Genomic DNA, 18,527 nt, shown 5'->3' with positions numbered 1-18,527 from the left:
AGTGGAACAACAGGCAGTACTGTATCTTCAACTAGTGGAACAACAGGCAGTACTGTTTCCTCAACTAGTGCAACAGCAGGCAGTACTATATCACCAACTAGTGGAACAACAGGCAGTACTGTGTCCGCAACTAGTGGAACAACAGGCAGTACTGTATCTTCAACTAGTGGAACAACAGGCAGTACTGTGTCCTCAACTAGTGGAACAACAGGCAGTACTGTTTCCTCAACTAGTGCAACAGTAGGCAGTACTGTGTCTTCAACTAGTGGAACAACAGGCAGTACTGTGTCCGCAACTAGTGGAACAACAGGCAGTACTGTATCTTCAACTAGTGGAACAACAGGCAGTACTGTATCTTCAACTAGTGGAACAACAGGCAGTACTGTATCTTCAACTAGTGGAACAACAGGCAGTACTGTGTCCTCAACTAGTGGCACAACAGGCAGTACTGTTTCCTCAACTAGTGCAACTGCAGGCAGTACTGTATCTTCAACTACTGGAACATCAGGCAGTACGATGTCCTCAACTAGTGGAACAACAGGGAGTACTGTTTCCCCAACTAGTGGAACAACAGGCAGAACTGTTTCCCCAACTAGTGGAACAACAGGGAGTACTTTTTCCTCAACTAGTGGAACAGCAGGCAGTACTATATCACAAACTAGTGGAACAACAGGCAGTACTGTATCTTCAACTAGTGGAACAACAGGCAGTACTGTTTCCTCAACTAGTGCAACAGCAGGCAGTACTATATCACCAACTAGTGGAACAACAGGCAGTACTGTGTCCGCAACTAGTGGAACAGCAGGCAGTACAGTATCTTCAACTAGTGGAACAACAGGCAGTACTGTGTCCCCAACTAGTGCAACAACAGGCAGTACTGTATCCTCAACTAGTGGAACAACAGGCAGTACTGTATCCTCAACTAGTGGAACAACAGGCAGTTCTGTGTCCGCAACTAGTGGAACAACTGGGAGTACTGTTTCCTCAACTAGTGGAACAGCAGGCAGTGCTATATCACCAACTAGTGGAACAACAGGCAGTACTGTATCTTCAACTAGTGGAACAACAGGCAGTACTGTTTCCTCAACTAGTGCAACAGCAGGCAGTACTATATCACCAACTAGTGGAACAACAGGCAGTACTGTGTCCGCAACTAGTGGAACAACAGGCAGTACTGTATCTTCAACTAGTGGAACAACAGGCAGTACTGTTTCCTCAACTAGTGCAACAGCAGGCAGTACTGTATCTTCAACTACTGGAACATCAGGCAGTACGATATCCTCAACTAGTGGAATAACAGGGAGTACTGTTTCCCCAACTAGTGGAACAACAGGCAGTACTGTTTCCCCAACTAGTGGAACAACAGGGAGTACTGTTTCCCCAACTAGTGGAACAACAGGCAGTATTGTATCCTCAACTAGTGGAACAGCAGGCAGTACTATATCACCAACTAGTGGAACAACAGGCAGTACTGTATCTTCAACTAGTGGAACAACAGGCAGTACTGTTTCCTCAACTAGTGCAACAGCAGGCAGTACTATATCACCAACTAGTGGAACAACAGGCAGTACTGTGTCCGCAACTAGTGGAACAACAGGCAGTACTGTATCTTCAACTAGTGGAACAACAGGCAGTACTGTGTCCTCAACTAGTGGCACATCAGGCAGTACTGTTTCCTCAACTAGTGCAACTGCAGGCAGTACTGTATCTTCAACTACTGGAACATCAGGCAGTACGATGTCCTCAACTAGTGGAACAACAGGGAGTACTGTTTCCCCAACTAGTGGAACAACAGGCAGTACTGTTTCCCCAACTAGTGGAACAACAGGGAGTACTGTTTCCTCAACTAGTGGAACAGCAGGCAGTACTATATCACCAACTAGTGGAACAACAGGCAGTACTGTATCTTCAACTAGTGGAACAACAGGCAGTACTGTTTCCTCAACTAGTGCAACAGCAGGCAGTACTGTGTCATCAACTAGTGGAACAGCAGGCAGTACTATATCACCAACTAGTGGAACAACAGGCAGCACTGTATCACCAACTAGTGGAACAACAGGCAGTACTGTGTCCGCAACTAGTGGAACAACAGGCAGTACTGTATCTTCAACTAGTGGAACAACAGGCAGTACTGTTTCCTCAACTAGTGCAACAGCAGGCAGTACTGTATCTTCAACTACTGGAACATCAGGCAATACGATGTCCTCAACTAGTGGAACAACAGGGAGTACGGTTTCCCCAACTAGTGGAACAACAGGCAGTACTGTTTCCCCAACTAGTGGAACAACAGGGAGTACTGTTTCCCCAACTAGTGGAACAACAGGGAGTACTGTATCTTCAACTAGTGGAACAACAGGCAGTACTGTACCACCAACAAGTGGAACTACAGGCAATAATGCGTCTGCGACTACTGTAACAGCATCCCTGACAACTCATTCACAAGTGTACACCGTTTCTACAGCTCTCGCTAGCCCTATACCCAACTTTGGTTAGTACATCTTTCTTTTCGTTTGAGAAATATCAATGCTTTCTTACATCACTATTTTTTCACATCGTGCTTTTTTTTGATCGTTTGCTTTTTACAGTGAACAAAACGCTGCCGATAAAGATATCGCTTACTCTACTGACGACGTTCATTCCAGCTTTCAACAATCCTAAATCTAATGCATATCAAGCGTTTGTGCGGAAAATCAAACTAGCGGTCAGTATTATATTTCTCTTAAAATCCTTGTCGAGTATACATCACGTTTCATCCTTGATGAGTATATGATTCATTTTGATTGTTTCTTTTCTTCTCTCTCATTTTCAGTTGGAACAAAAGCTGAGCTCACGAAATATCCTAGGTTACAAGGGCGTCGGAATCATCGGTTTGAGGTCTGAGGCTTTTTTCTAATAAATTTTGAACGTTTTTCGAATACTTAAGATCGTATTATGCAACCTGTTCCCCACAAAGAGTTAAAGCATCTTGCTTTGATGGAAGATTGACTTCCTGTAACTTAGTTATCATTTTTCATTTATCTTCTATTAACGCTTCAAATACGGACAGAGCGTTAAGGTTATTGTTTTTTACTTTTTGTCAACATAAATCGCAAGTCCGGGTATGCCACCAGATGGCGTGACGAGCAGAAGGTCGCCCGTTGTCAAAATTAGTTCATTTTCGATGAACATTGAACTGGATTTTAGACTCCCGGATCCATATATCATCGCAGCATCCACAAAATATACAATCATTTTATTCCTCGGATATGGGTTTAGTTTTCATAATTTATTTGAGAGAGAAATTCAATTTTAATCGCGATGTAGTAGAAATCGAACAGGGGCGACCAACCATCTACTAGCGAACCTGGCGGATCCTCGCCTGCCATACGTGGAATCCTCGATTGCCACAATAACACTGCGGGTACCCCATTTTGTGTATTTTTCAAGTTCAAGCGGTAGTTCAAGTGCAACAACATGAATTCCGGGTTTCCTCGACGAACATTCAATTTCTAATTCTTTTTACAGAAACGGCTCCACGATTGTCGACGTCAACGTTTTGTACGACGCCGAAGTTTTAGCTCAGAAATCCCAGACCGACCCGACTTACAACGCCGGCGCTCAGTTCTACGTGAACGTCGTAAAACCCTTGTTCGGTGTTCCGAACGCTACTCTTTCGGGCTTTTTCTTGAATTACCAAGCGAACCTTAACCAGAATTTAGGTACGTTCACAATACAGGATGCTGTAGCTTTGACGTCAGCCTGGACAATATTCGGTCGGTTTTCATTCTGTGACATGGATCCAGCCCCCTTTTAAGGTTGATCCGACCGTTGACTTTGTTGCTGTCGCGTCTTAGGGCACTGTAAGGGTAGATCCAAGGGGAATTGTGGCGGGTCTCGGCCGCACCCCCTCCCCCTCAAAAAAAGAAAATTTCTGATAATGATATCAATCATATTATTGATAAAGCTAACCTAGTTTGAAATCTTTATCGGTAGCGGTGCCGGCGTCTGCCAGAAATTACTGTAGGCAATCCACAAATTTTCATGAATTCATTTTTCGTTTAAACATAAAAAAGACTTTATCTGGGAAAACTATCCACTTTTGTTTGTGTGCGTCCGAGTGTGCCATGTCTGAATGCGGCGTTTTTTACGTTACCGCATCGAATAAACGTGTGGCTGAAAATATCTCGGATCTAAAAAATTGAAGAATATACCAACATTCGTTGCAGGTTTGGCGAGTCAAGCTCAGCCGTGTGCCGTCATCGATATATGTCCGTACGGCTACAACTGTTTCGTAACGACTCCGGGGACGTTTCGAGCGCTCTGTCGGTCAAAGTGCCTCGACTTCAAGTGTGGAAACAACGGAATATGCCAGATAACAAACAATACGCCCGTCTGCAGGTATGTGAGGCGATGTGTTGAGAAGCAGTGTTAACGCGGGTTCGAATCAGTAAAAGTTAAGACAAATAGTACTTCAAAGGTTAATTAGATTCATTCAAAGTATGAGATTTCGCTACTTATAGTGAATATCAGCTTCGTCATTTATCCGATGAAGCTAATCTATACATTAGTAGCGAAAGCTCGTAAATTTCAAGTTAACCTCCAAAGTGCCATTTGTCTTTATTTGAAGACTATCCTTAAAAGAAAGCATTTCACCTAATTGCCGAATCACCGTTTATTGGAGGTTTCTGGCAATTTCATACAACACTGATTTGTTTCATCTTTATTGCATTTCTTTTTGCCATATTCGTGTAAGCAATTCAGGCATTAGTCGCCGCATTATTTCGAAATGATAATTCTATACCGAGTACATACAATCATCATATCTAGATTCGATAATTTCTAATTTCGTTTTTCCAGTTGTTCGGATGGCTATTCCGGTACGCGTTGTGAAACGAGCGCGACGCTGTTCGGAAGCGCGTCGACAGTTGGCGTGATCATCGGCCTGTCATTGGCCGGGTGTCTTATATTGTTTATCGTTATAGCGGTAATATTACTGTGTTGTATGAGACGTCAGTCGCGTCTCTTTTCGATCGACGACATGTGAGTAGATATCGCGTCAATAATTTGTACGTACTTTTAAACTTGAAATTCGAAAAGAACTCAAACATTTTCGAATTCCTTCTACATTTTACTGGATCAAAATTTTGCGTAATTTAGTTTTGAGGTTGATAAACATTTGGAAAATGAAAAGAAAGAGGATTGAGTTTAGCAATTCAGCAACTACTTCCATAGCGATGGCTTCGGAGACCAATTTAAGATCATCCAATATAAAACCAATTAGAATGTGGTGCTCATGGGTTCGAAAACTGAGTGATTTAGTAGTTTAGTAATTTAATTTCTATAGCGCCCTTTTCACTGAGATTCAACGTTCAACATTGCTTTCCATTAAATCTTTTATGATTACCCCCAGCCTATAACGATAACCATTTATCAGTCATCTCTCTATGAGGAAAAGTAACATCGTGCAGCTACTAAGCGCTTAGGAGTCATCTATCAGACCCATCTACTCGTGGGTGAAGAGAGAGGCAATGAAGATAAGTGTCTTGCCCGAGGACGCTACGATAACGCACGGGGGTCGAACCCACGAACTGGCTTCCCAGATTTGATCGCTCAAATCAACTCGGCCACACCCTCCTCAAAGTAGTACACATCAATCACAGGTTTACTATGTTTGGTACATTATGTACTTATGTTTTTCGCTTGATTTTAGTCGGAAGAATCGGCGGCGAATGACAACCGGCGAAGTGGCGGTCGGGTCGACGCGAGGAGGACATGTTTTAAGCAACGAAGATATACATTCGGCACCGTCCCAAAGTAGTTGGGGGGACGGGGTAAGATTCCTTAAATGCGTGTGCCGGTGACACACTTCAAAGGCCGGGGTTCCGTCGTTACAAGGCGTATAGGATTGTGTATCCTAAATACATAGTGGAAATTCAATTCAAGCAATTCATTTTAACTTTTAATAAAATTCTAGGCAGGCTTAATCGTAACGTTATCTACAGTGAAAATAAGATGGCGGTTTACCACCGTAACATACATGCGGGACCGTATACAAAAGTCATTGAAAAACATTCCGAATTCGGAGAATATTGGCATTAACACAAAGAAAGGATTCGAAAATACAGAATATATTGTTTTCTTTTCGTCTGCACAGATATCTCCTTCCTTCGATGAAAGCGAGGCTATTTCGGCGCCGCCTCGTTATGGTTCGGTGGATTTCGTAGACGACGAGACCAACGGATATTTCGACCTTAACCTTGCCAGCTTGCCAACATTTCCCACGGTAGGTGGCGCTTCTATCTAATCGAGTTTCATGCCAAATACAAATACTGGCAACGTCGTAAAGATAGGGTGAACGGTAAATAGCCAATTTGTATGTGACCAATTCAAGTGATGATGTCATAGGGGATTTATGGAGGTGGATAGTCACAGTGATGACGTCAGGGCCAGGGGGTTTATTGAGGTGGATAGTTACGTTGATGACGTCGTAGGGGGTTTATGGAGGTGATTAGTTACAGCGATGATATCATATGGGGTTTATTGAGGTGCATAGTTACGTTGTGGACATCATAGGGGATTTATGGAGGTGGATAGTCACAGTGATGACGTCAGGGCCAGGGGGTTTATGGAGGTGGACAGTTACGTTGATGACGTCGTAGGGGGTTTATGGAGGTGATTAGTTACAGCGATGATATCATATGGGGTTTATTGAGGTGCATAGTTACGTTGTGGACATCATAGGGGGTTTATGGAGGTGAATAGTCACAGTGATGAGGTCATAGGGGGTTTATTGAGGTGGATAGTTGCAGTGATTACGTCATAGGGGGTTTATGGTGGCGAATTCTACAGTGATATCACTGAGTTTGTGAAGTTATTCAGTAGTTGTAATTGTATTCTTAGACCTCGTGGTATGTCCCAGTCAAGAGACTCAGCCTGTATATTATTTTATTTCACCTTATCTTATTTCATCATATCGTTTCCAAAGTTGGCTCGACAATAATGAATTCACTGACCTTTAAACATACCTACTGCACAGTTACAGTTTTGTTTTCAAAATCAATTTCATTCTGTTTAAAGCTGAAGATTGACAGGCCCCTAGTTGAACCAGAGCCTTATGGAATCCACAGAGTACAGCAGTTATACTGTCGTAATCCGTAGTAAGTTAAATAGCGAGTCTGAAACCGGTTCGTAACTTGATTAAATCTGATGTGTCCAATCTGTGTAACCACGGGATCCAATTCCCAAGGTCCCAGTTACACTGTTCTGAGTTGAAGATTTAACTCGGAGTTAACTCATTGAGAATGAACTAATTCAAACTAGGAGTTAACTCTAACTCACAATGTGGAACTGCGTCCAGGGTTGTGAGTTTAAGTTAACTCCAAGTTTAGATTAATTCATTTTTGATATTATTATTAGGTTTACTATAAGGAGTCAAATCTCAACTCGCACATCTAGTCCATCAGCATCGAACCCGTTTATCAGTTAATCGGCCAATCAGAGCTATGTTTTCAGTATGCAAACACCACTCCGATTGGCCAGAATTTCAGATATCTTAACTTCAATCGACCAATCAGAACACATTGCATACGGAAATACTTTATTTGACATCGACGTGCAAATTATACATGAATTCAAACTCGTACAAAACTTTCATTCAAATTTTCTGTTTTTGTCTTTTTTTTTAGATTTCCATTTCGGTCGCTCATGCGCCCGCTTGAAGATGAGATTATCACCAAAGTGTCGGTCATATCTCGACGAAGACGCATTGAACCGGTGTACAGGGTGGCATTGAGCCTAGCTACGAGCAAATATGTGATATGCGGCCGCAATTCGGGGCCAAAAACATTTTCAAAATGGTTTGAATTCTTTAGATTTTTATAATCAGCACGAACTAAAACCGAGAAATCGCGGCGGAAAAAAGGTTTGAGCCCCTAAATTGTTCCCGCTACTACTATTCGATTTAGGGCTTAAACCTTGGCCCCATGGACCCTGCTGCCGTGTACTTTTTCTACTGACTGAAAAAAAAACTCGAGTAGCTTCTCGGGTATCATCAAATGCTTTTGTAGAGTTCAATATATATGTATAATAATTATTTTCATTGTGATAAGTAAAGAATTATCGTTATTATCGTTATTCAACGAGATCCATTCTAAATGCATCAGAAAATATCTATTTTCCACAAGAGAAAAAATAATATGGAGATTTCTTCATCGGATTGGTTTAATTTGCCAATGATTTTTAATAAATGCCTCATAACTTGCCGATGATTTTCAATAATGTCTCATAACGTGAATTTTCCGTGGACATTACACTAAAACAGGGATGCGAACAAATGTGAAACAAAAACGTGAAAATTTCTGGAAATCTTTTGTTAAGAATATGAACATCTTGGAAACCGAAATTTTCGAGATGTCGTTTTCCTTATTAGGCTGTGTATATATTGTTCTGTCTCTTGGCCTTGACCCTATGGATGGTTCATAGAACATGCACACGTTCATAGTCTTGTGTCAGTCGTTGATTTGTATACCCTAATTACAGGTCAAATTTGAATCAGTGAGTGTCTTAAACGTAAACTATGCAAATCTTTAACCACATCGAAATTGAAGAGATCGCGTTAGGTATACAGCGAACCCCCGATATACCGCCCTCCCATATACCGCCACCCCCGCGCCTACCGCCAGGTTTTCTCAATGTACATCTCTATACAAATACATAGTAAAACACCCCCGATATACCGCCATACTCTCTATACCGCCAAAACCGTTCTGCACCGATGTGGGCGCAGTATATCGGGGGTTGAATGTATGTCCCTTTTGATAGATCGTGTGTGAAAAAAATTCTGTTTTTGGTATGAAAGAGTTTTCTTATGTGAATAAGTGGAAAATAATGTTAAATGAAATAATGTTAAAATTTCAGGATCTTGCATCATCTCATTCATCCCTGTGCTAAGAATGTTTGAATATGTAAAAGCAAAAGTAACTTTTTGAAATCTTTTATATTTCGTGTTTGTATTTATAATACTGAAACGTGCATGGTATATATGTTGTTGTGGTTGAACTCAACTACGAGGCTGGTCCTTTTCTTTGGTGCTATAGTTTTTTCAATGTTGGGGTCGTGGTCCCTATAGTGGCAGGAGCACGGTGTTTAAAGCAGACGAATCCGCGTGGTGCTAGTCCGCGGGCCTAGTCTTAACCTACCACCAAATTAGTTTTTTGATTATCATTTCGATTATTAGATATGTCTTTTTTATTTGCTAATATTCTTTTTCAAATAATCGTCTGATTAAATTGAAATATTGATCAATCAAAACGTGTTTGCATCAAGTGTTGTAGGCCTATTCAGTAATTCGGTTGCGACCTCGAATTGGCTCTGAAGGTCAACCGTCTGAAACGCAATCTGTCGCGTGACCGTCCCCTTATTCAATTATCTACCGAATAAATGAATGATATATCATCAAACCATAGCGTTCGTTTGTATTGGATTTGATCGAGCGCCATCTGTAGGTTTGATTTTCACAACCGCCCCTCCACAACTATATCCGTACTTCGATTTCCGATTTCAAAATCTAACTCCCTGTTTCGCACCCGGCAGGTGTGACGGGTTTGTAATGGACACAAAATCAAAAAAAAAAATCAAAACAAATCTACCAATCAAAATCCAATCAGTTTGGTGTTATTTTCTATATATATTGATACAAATACTGAATAATATTATTTTTCTTACGTCTCGCGTGTTGTATGCGTCGTAAATATCGTGTGTTTTTCCGGCTCAATGAGCTTTGTACTCCTCGGTACGAAATAAAGAAACTAAGTTGAATTAAACCAATCGAATAAACAATAGGGTCAATCCCTATTCTAAAATAGAAAAAAAAGATATTGGTAGATGAGAACCATAGACAAAAAAGTAGAAATAAGAATGTCTGTGTATAAAATGCTGTTTAATAGGGATTTGGTAAATATTGGTAGTGAATCAGGAATGCGATCTTCAAGCCACGTGTTGCGACTCTTGACAAAGTGAACGCACCCTTTGTGTCGGTAATAACCGAAATTTCCGCCAAAAGTTTTGTAAATTTAAAAAGCCAGCAGTAAGAACCATTTCTCAGCAGTATCCCACATGATAGAATTAAGTACAATCAGAATACGGTGTCCGTTTCGTAATCCACGATGAATTCATTGAAATCTGGAAAAAGTTTTACAGTCGTTGTTTCTACAGTTGCGAAACTGCGCCCAGCTTCGAATTAAATGCACACGACTGTGGAACAGACGAGTGTGGAACTGGATACAAAGTCAAATTATACCCACACAACATTGGAACTGGGTCATCAAAAGAGAACTGACAAAACTGTGGAACTGGATCCAGAGTCAAATCGAACCCACACAACTGTGGAACTGGATCCAGAGTTCGGTTCAACCCACACAACTGTGGAACTGGATCCAGAGTTAGGTTCAACCCACACAACTGTGGAACTGGATCCAGAGTTCGGTTCAACCCACACAGCTGTGGAACTGGATCCAGAGTTAGGTTCAACCCAGACAGCTGTGGAACTAGATCCATAGTCAAATCAAACCCACTTTTTTAACATTTTCCCAAAAGCAGTCGAAAACATCAATCTAGAATTCGTCACCGTTTGAGCCAGTAGCGCGGCTATTTCTGTCATGTGCGTTAACCCTAGCAGGTTCGTCGGCGTCGATATCAGCCTGTCGTCTGCTCAAGCGTTTCAATTGTTCAGCTCGCGTCTCTTCCTCGTCGCGTTTCTCGTCCGGGGCTTTACGCTTCAAATAGCGCGTTTTCAACTGTTCGATTTCGTCGTAAACCGAATCGGCGATATATCTAAAACTGAAATACGACGGGTCTCGTTTCCTGACCGGGGCTTCCCCGCTATCGCCGGCGGCACCGGGCTTATCGTCGCCGACCGCTTTCTGCCAATTTTCGAAGTCTTTCTTTTCGTCTGCCGGCGCTTTTCCCAAACCGGCCACCGGTACCTCGTTCGGTAACCGCACCGCCGAATCGACGAGTTCCGGTTCGACTTCACGAAGATCCTCATCTTCTTTTCCGTGTTCATCTCCCTGGTTGTCGTCCCCGTGCATGAGAACCCCGTGATGGCTCTCCATGGCGTCTTTCGGCCCGTCTGGATTGCGATCGATTTTTTTCCTGGCTGCGGACTCGTCCGCGCTCTTGTGACCGTGACCTTGTTGGTTATCGCCGTGCATGAGCACGCCGTGCATAGCTTCCATGGCGTCTTTCGGACCCTGGTTTGAAAACACGAAAAAATAATTAAAGAGCTTTACCGTAATCGATGATCTATGTTACATTACTTGGCATGTTTCGAGCGTACCTGCTCAGCGACCTGGTCCGGTCCGAATGCAACTTTCTCTTCTCGTTGATGTTCCGCGTGTTTGCAGTGCGTTCCGTCGCACGGTCCGAACTGCTCTCGCGGTTTGCTGTCCTCCTGTATTTTCTCCATGATGTGTTCGTTTTGGTGTTGTTCCCCGTCTTCAGCGTCGCCGTGCATTAGAACGCCGTGAAGGCAGTCCATACCGACACAAGGACCTAACAACAACAAAAAGTGATCTCTAAACATTTGACCCTATAAGAGAAAATATTATATCTAGTTCGCCTAATGATCATTGTCATTCTTTAACTAATAATCATTGTCAGTTGACTCAGATATTTGGTAAAGATAAATTATTTGATAGATTTTTTTAGCAAAATAAGCTCGGGTTGCAATGATTGAAGAACTGGTTTATTCTATGGAACTTTTTAGGGGCGCCAGTGATTAGTTATTCAGTTATACTCTGACGCTTTATTTCTGGAGTTCCGTATAATCTGGTTTGCTTATTTCGAATAGAATTCGACATTCAATTCTTGTGTAAAGCAGGATCTAGAATCATCAATCCGGTCGAGTAAATATTGCGACATGAGAGCACAGAACAGCGTGTATATAATTGTAGAGGACGTTCAGCCTCCCCATATAGATATTGCAGGGTCCCCATATAGATATTGCAGGGTTGGAGTGTTAGCAGGGATGCCGCCCGTTCTAGATAGACACTTACCGGCTTTTTGCGCCTTGACTTTCAACTTCTCAACCGAAACGCATCGAACAGCGGTCATCAGTAACAAATTCACGCACAGTAAACTATATATCGTTCGTCTTAGATTTTCCATTTCGAAAAGATCGAATCCGAACTAGAAATTTCTCGAATTCTTCCGACGTAAATACACTGATTACTATACCCTGTAAACTGTTAATGTAGGCCTATACGCAGCCGTTGTATTCGTCATGTCTCGACGATTTGTTACAAGTTAAATCCGTAGAATATTTCACAAATAAATCACGAACTTTTTTCTCTCTGTAGAAAATAGAAATTATATCTCAATTCGTTGATTGGTTTTTTCGCAGTTCTCGACGCAATGTTCGATGTGTTTCCTATAGACGTGTATATCGATGACGAAATAACGCTCCGACGTGGCTCGGCGATGTGTATATATCGAAATGACGTCATTTGTGATTCGTGTTCAAAATCACGGCAGCGGACAGACTTTCGACTGATATAGGCGATGTACACGCAGTCGGAGTGTTGTTGCAGATGTTGCCCTGGCGCGCGCAGCTGACGCGGGTCCGTCCATCGATCTCTTCGGCTTAGAGAGTCACGTGTTTATTGTTGTCGAGTATATATCATATATAGAATAAGAAAAATCGATTCACAGCGCAGTAAATCGTAAATAAAAGATAAAATCAGCGACGCCGAATAAACGGTCATTAACAGGGGTGTCCTAGGTTAGAATCCGGTACATTGGGATACCGATTCTTAGAGTCCTGCTGTGTAGATATTGTCAAGATGTTCTAGATCGGATCTCTATAGACGATTCAATGTATTATTATCAAATTTATTCATAAATCATTTTATTCATCGAAAGTTAAAAAAAACATTGACAAAAAGAATTCTGAGACATTCTTAGATCCTCGATTGCCAGGGGTAGAACCCGTCGACTGCCACGGTGCCGGCGTCTGCTTCGTTGACTGCTTTAACTGGTTAATACGCGACAGCTTGGTGGAATTACTCGTTGCCTCGAGTTCATCCAGAGTGAGGTCTTTTACTGTTTACAAAGCAATCGCAATGGCGTGTACGTTCACAGGTGGATTTATTCAACATAAACCCATCCTGAAGATATCGCAAAAACGTTTAACCTCTCCCATTCGTACCCTTTAGCCAAAGAACAAAAATCTAAGTCCTAAAAAAATCCGAATTAGATTAGGAATCATCTGCCAAGTTAGGAAAGGAATTTGTTATAATGATTTGACGGGGGACGGAGAGCATTGATTTCAACCACAACTTGCGATTGGCTCGTTCGATTTTGTAGCGCGTTGTTTTGAAACGCGTCTTGTGATTGGCTCGATCGATTTTGTAGCCTGTTGATTTGTAACGCGTCGTGTGATTGGCTCGATCGATTTCGTGGCGCGTTGATTTGAACCGCGTTTTGTGATTGGCTCGATCGCTTTTGTTGCGCGTTGTTTTGAAGCGCGTCTTTTGATTGGCTCGATCGATTTCGTGGCGCGTTGATTTGAACCACGTCTTGTGATTGGCTCGTTCGACGATTCCGCGACGCGCGCTTTAGTCTCTCCCGAAACGCGTTTTGGAAATTCTCATTGAAGCCCACGTACGCGATTACGTTCAGCCAACTGTTCGTGAACGAAACAACGTCGCAAATATCGTGCCAAACGAGATAGTACGAGAACGGGCCCGGTCCCGCGAAGACGTAAAGCTTCCACGCGTGGAGAGGTAGTTGGCAAAAGACGAACATGACAACGATGGCGACGAGCATCCGGACGACGCGGGCGTTCCGGGCCCGCTTCCGATCCGTTAAAAAATTCGCGTTTCTATCGTAAATTTTCTGGAATATTCGCGCGTACAAAATCAATATGATCAGCAGCGGAATTACGTACGTCGATAGAAAATCGTACACGACCAGGACTCGAACCCAATCGACGAAATTGCCTCGTATAGCGCACGCTTTTTGAAGCGCCCAACCGCCGGCGTCGTTAACGTGCAGCGTAACGTCGTACAGCACGGCCCCTCTCCACGCGTTCGCTAACGCCAACGACCAGACGATGAATATGAACAGCAGGCAGTATTTCGTCGAGCTGAGTTTAGAGAACGGGTGTAGTATGCTGCGGTATCGATCGGCTGCTATCGTCACTACGCCGTAGATGTTCGCGGCCAGCGACGCGTGCGCGAAAAACTCGAGCGATTTACATAACTGTGACGTCATGAACGTCTCGTCGTAGTGCGACATGATTTCCATCGGTAAAACGAATACAGCCACCAGAATATCTGAAAATTTAGAAAATGATCACGAAGCGGTTATCGCGTTGAGTACAAATTGAGCTGATCTGGAGCATCCTCGCTTGCCAGGGGTCCGGTATCACTCCAGAACTCGCTTCCACCAGCCCCCTGGCCTCACGAAGCGTGATTTCATTACTGGCGCTGTTGCGCGTGACGTCATATATCGATTTGCGAAATACTTCCTTGTTCGGTAAAACGTTCGCTGATTGGTCAATTTTACGGGAAAACCAACAGAAGTCTACTGACGGTTTGTTACAAGCGCTGTGATTGGTACGACCGGATTCTGGTCGGCTAGTAACGACTCCAACGACTCGTGAGGTCAGGGGTTCGGGGAACAGCTTTAGCGTAGTGGGTTCGAATCCCTTGACGGGTGAAGATGATCTGGAGGGAAGGTCTGGGACATAATCACTATTACCGCAATATGTCAGTTCATCTAGGATAAGATATGATAACATATCCTTCGCTTTATTCTGTCCGAGATAAACAGTTTAAGGAGGCCTATAGCATTCAATCATATTCGACAAACTATATGTACATATAGACGGATAGACGGAGCCAAAAGTGAGAAAAATACAATGCTTTAAATTGTCCAGACCCCTATATCGGTTTGGCGGTCTCTGCGTGGAAACTAGCCCTTTGTAACTGCTTGCCCATTTCTTAATAGCTCCCTCATTCTCTCCCTCCACCCCCTCCATCCCCTCCCTCCCTCTTTCCCTCCCTCCTCCCCCCTCCCTCAAACACCGGGCGTGAAAGCCGAACTCATATCTATCCGATGATTGTGACAATTTTCGGATACGGCAGCCAAAAAATCGAGTTCAAATCTCATCGAAATTGAACTGATTTTCACTATACGAATAACCCAGTGTCATTATCACGGTACTCACCAGATGGCGCCATTTGGTGAGTGCCGTGATATAAATCGGCTTGATGACGACTTAGTGACCAGCTTATTCCAGTTCAGGATTGGGTCTTATCTCCTACCTGTAAATAAATTGTCAAATCTCCATCTACTGAGAACCGATAGATTATGCCCCACCTGTAACGTTTTAGGCGACGAACTACATTTCATTTTTGACTGTAAATTACTTACCGTATTCCGTGAAAGCTACCTAAATTCAAATACCTTTCGGAATCTTGATGTTTTAAAAAATCCAACTTTTAAACTTGCTAAATTTATCAAATTAGGTCTGGATGTATATAGATCCCTCCGGTAGTGTGTGTAAATAGTATGTTGTAAATAACGTTTGTTATGTTTCAAAGTGCTTTTATCTACTGTTTTTGTAAATAATTGTAAATACTGTTTCTTTTCCTCCATATACCATGGAAATGGTTGGAGTGTAATAAATATTCGTATTCGTATTCGTATTCGTATTCGTGATCCCATCGTAGTATCAATAGTAGACTGGTTACCTGTCCCATTCAATATTCTAATTGAAGATAGAGACCGGTAACCAGTCTATATCTAAAGGCGTGTTGTGGATGTGTATTTATCTAGCATCGCATTCCGGTGATAAACATTTCTAGACGCCGCGCGATGATTAATTAATCGATAAAGAAAATAAAAACGACTTCTGCGCGCGTCCGATTAATAACCATTAGTTCGAGAGCCTCCATTAACGTAATGGCCTTCGTCGAAAAATTTCAATAAACGTCAATAAGAAATTGTAGAAGCAATTGACAGATGAAAATTACCGACTTCGTTTCATAATGGCGCAATTTTGAACTGCCAGTTAGAATTCACAAGAATTTTTCAAACTAGCTTAAATGTTACTCTTACGGCGATAAACGCTTGCAAAACGAAATCGGGGCCATCTATTCATTGCGCGTTACTCAATATTTCCTGACCCAAAACATTTACACCACACCAGAATTTTGTACCCCAATCTTCAGACCTGAGTAAGCAACAATTCAAGAAATAAATTTGTGGCCAATGTATGAACGTCCAATTAAAAATCTCCCACTTTTCACTTCACGGGGAATTTTTATAGTTCATAGAAACATCACTAAAACGTGGTGGCAGCACCGTTAGGTCACTAGTCGAGCTCAGTGGTCTAATGGGGAGACGTTACGTTAGCAATCTATTGAACCGGGTTCGAGTCTCACAGAATAAATAGCGGGAATTCAGTGAACTAATACGATCTTGCGAGTTAACGGAGAATCTAGATTTAAAGAAGCGACACCATCGTCGGTCGTTGTCCAACCGTTGCGGTGGCAGCACCGTACGGTCCCCTGGTAGCGATTCAGCGAATCGATGAATGCTTTATTCGCGTGCTGCAAGTTTTCAGCGCAAAGTCGTATAGAGAAACGCCGTGCTCACTGTGCACATTACAATCTGACATCTGATATAGAATCCTAATTGCGACACTACTTCACAATTTCTACTTCTAAAAATTTCCACTTTCAAAATCTCTACTTCAATTATCGAACACAACGTAGCCTTACCTGATACGCATAGCGACGTTACATAATAGTTAGTTGGTCTGTGTAATTTACGCTCGACGACGACGAGCACGACGACCGCGCTGTTGCCGATCAGCACCAGTAAAATGAACGTGCAATAGATTGCTACGAATGTCGCGGAGTTGCGCTGTTGTTTGACGAACTCGTGGTCGTTAAAAGTCCAGTTTTCCATCGCGCGCGTAACGAAGAAGTTTTTACACGCGATTTCGCGAGCCCCCGAACATAGTGTTACCGGGTCTAAGGGTAACGCGTATCGTATGCTGTTCAGAATACGCCGAACTCTGAATTATGTTTTCTTCTATTTTGTTTAACTTGCTCGCGGCGTCGTCCACATCTTGGTTTTCCACGATTTACTCGGTTAGTCGAATAAAACTCTCTAGTCCGTGACGAATGAGATGAAAATATTCCACAACAGAATTTCATGCGATGGAAATTATAGAAATGAACCCACGACGTTTCGGCTGTTGATGCCTTTTAGTCGTGGTTTCGTCTTAATGAATTCTATCTTATATGATTCTATTGCCGGACTTCTGTCATCTAAACCTATTCAAATGTTCATTTTACTTCACGATGGGACAACGGCTTTCGATGCACTGTCCGGACACTGAGTTCTTCCGCAAAATACACAAAAATACAGATAATTCCCGTTTGAATTCCTGTGATGTCGCGGTTGTATTCCTGTGATATCGCCGTGCGTTTGATCGGAATGTGGAGTCGTTACTCCGCGGTATCTGCGGTATCTGCGGTGACTGCGATCTCTGCGGTGTCTGCAGTGTCTGCTGTATCTGCGGTGACTGCGACCTCTGCGGTGTCTGCAATGTCTACTCGCGTGCATCATATTTCCACACGCGACCGTTGCATCTGCGAGACGATTTCATTCTGTCGAAACTAAGTCGGCGCTGCCTGCCATATCTTTTTATACAATCAAAGCTAAATTGCTTTCGATTGATGAGCTCGTGATAGGCCGATTAGACCACGAAAACCTAGGTATTTTTGTAACATTTATGAATATGAAACTAACATAAACGATTGCGCCTCTGAGAAACGAAAATAGGACATATTCACGTGGATTTAATCACCATTGACTTGTAGCTGAGCACAAAAGCCATGCAAGACTTAAATAATTGAAAGTTTTGTTTATGATTATGATCCACCAGGCGATACTCAAGTGTGCACTACGACACCAACCACAGCATCAATGGAGGATTCCACTCATGGCAAGCGAGGATCCATCAGGTGTCGCTAGTGTGCAGTAAGACATCAACTACTGCAGCAATAGAGGATTTAACTTGCGGCAAGTGAGGATCCACTAGGTGTCGCTAGTGTGCATCAGGTCATCGACTATAACTGCGACAAGTGCACTTTTAATAAGCAAGGATCCACCAGGTGTCGCTTGTGTACATTTGGACTTCAACTTGCGCAAATGGATGAGAGACCATTAAGTAGCGAGAGTCCACCAGGTGCGCTGATACTAGCTACTCGGTATTTTACAATTCATTTGAAAAAATAACCAAAATCTAGATTTTTCAATGATAACTTCCTAATCAAATAATTCGACGACGGCCTTTAGGGAAGGGTACTGCCGACCGATGTAACTTGCGGATGTTGGTTATAACTGGTAACATTGCCACCGCGCGCGCGCGCGTTCAATGATTTACGATGACATCATTCCACCGTCGCATTAATGACTTGGAATTAATGTCAACCAGCACGAAACAAAGCACAAAACTAATGCGCAACAAC

The 18,527-nt window shown here is 42.7% G+C and overlaps 3 protein-coding genes across 4 annotated transcripts; 1 reads left to right on the top strand and 2 right to left on the bottom strand.

The window, feature by feature from the left end:
- The first annotated feature begins 270 nt into the window (after positions 1-270).
- LOC141910840 (uncharacterized) lies at positions 271-9,406 on the top strand. Its single transcript, XM_074801683.1, has 10 exons — positions 271-2,488; positions 2,586-2,701; positions 2,810-2,874; positions 3,505-3,698; positions 4,206-4,377; positions 4,837-5,019; positions 5,690-5,810; positions 6,134-6,262; positions 7,057-7,136; positions 7,665-9,406. Coding segments are annotated over exons 1-10 (3,033 nt in total). The 5' UTR covers positions 271-516; the 3' UTR covers positions 7,666-9,406.
- A 540-nt stretch (positions 9,407-9,946) lies between these two features.
- Positions 9,947-12,483, bottom strand: LOC141911091 (uncharacterized). 2 transcript variants are annotated; one of them, XM_074802053.1, is made up of 3 exons: positions 12,033-12,483; positions 11,315-11,529; positions 9,947-11,228 (listed from the first exon to the last, which is right to left on the bottom strand). In XM_074802053.1, exons 1-3 carry the CDS (start codon positions 12,142-12,144, stop codon positions 10,590-10,592), a joined length of 966 nt encoding a protein of 321 aa, XP_074658154.1. In that variant the 5' UTR covers positions 12,145-12,483; the 3' UTR covers positions 9,947-10,589. The 2 variants fall into 2 exon arrangements, with proteins under 2 accessions (XP_074658154.1, XP_074658155.1); XM_074802054.1 differs by having other exon boundaries at positions 11,315-11,566; positions 12,033-12,071.
- Positions 12,484-13,251: 768 nt separating this feature from the next.
- On the bottom strand, positions 13,252-16,956 carry LOC141911216 (neuropeptide FF receptor 2-like). The gene is made up of 2 exons (XM_074802198.1): positions 16,767-16,956; positions 13,252-14,312 (listed from the first exon to the last, which is right to left on the bottom strand). The coding sequence occupies exons 1-2, from the start codon at positions 16,954-16,956 to the stop codon at positions 13,252-13,254; spliced, it is 1,251 nt and encodes a 416-aa protein (XP_074658299.1).
- Positions 16,957-18,527: the final 1,571 nt, after the last annotated feature.

Source organism: Tubulanus polymorphus, chromosome 9 (genome assembly GCF_964204645.1).
Source record: "Tubulanus polymorphus chromosome 9, tnTubPoly1.2, whole genome shotgun sequence".
NCBI classification, from domain to species: Eukaryota; Metazoa; Nemertea; class Palaeonemertea; order Tubulaniformes; family Tubulanidae; genus Tubulanus; species Tubulanus polymorphus.
Note: the sequence above shows the minus strand (reverse complement) of the source record. Positions and strands in the feature narration are given on the sequence as shown.

Excerpts from the sequence above, each read along its gene's own strand:
- LOC141910840 (XM_074801683.1), top strand. The coding sequence starts at position 517 with ATGTCCTCAACTAGTGGAACAACAGGGAGTACTGTTTCCCCAACTAGT. Across the intron at positions 3,699-4,205 it reads GAACCTTAACCAGAATTTAG|GTTTGGCGAGTCAAGCTCAG; the intron begins GTACGTTCACAA and ends CATTCGTTGCAG. Across the intron at positions 4,378-4,836 it reads AACAATACGCCCGTCTGCAG|TTGTTCGGATGGCTATTCCG; the intron begins GTATGTGAGGCG and ends TCGTTTTTCCAG.
- LOC141911091 (XM_074802053.1), bottom strand. The coding sequence starts at position 12,144 with ATGGAAAATCTAAGACGAACGATATATAGTTTACTGTGCGTGAATTTG. Across the intron at positions 11,530-12,032 it reads AGTCAAGGCGCAAAAAGCCG|GTCCTTGTGTCGGTATGGAC; the intron begins GTAAGTGTCTAT and ends TGTTGTTGTTAG. Across the intron at positions 11,229-11,314 it reads CGGACCAGGTCGCTGAGCAG|GGTCCGAAAGACGCCATGGA; the intron begins GTACGCTCGAAA and ends TTTTCAAACCAG.
- LOC141911216 (XM_074802198.1), bottom strand. The coding sequence starts at position 16,956 with ATGGAAAACTGGACTTTTAACGACCACGAGTTCGTCAAACAACAGCGC. Across the intron at positions 14,313-16,766 it reads AACGTCGCTATGCGTATCAG|ATATTCTGGTGGCTGTATTC; the intron begins GTAAGGCTACGT and ends CTAAATTTTCAG.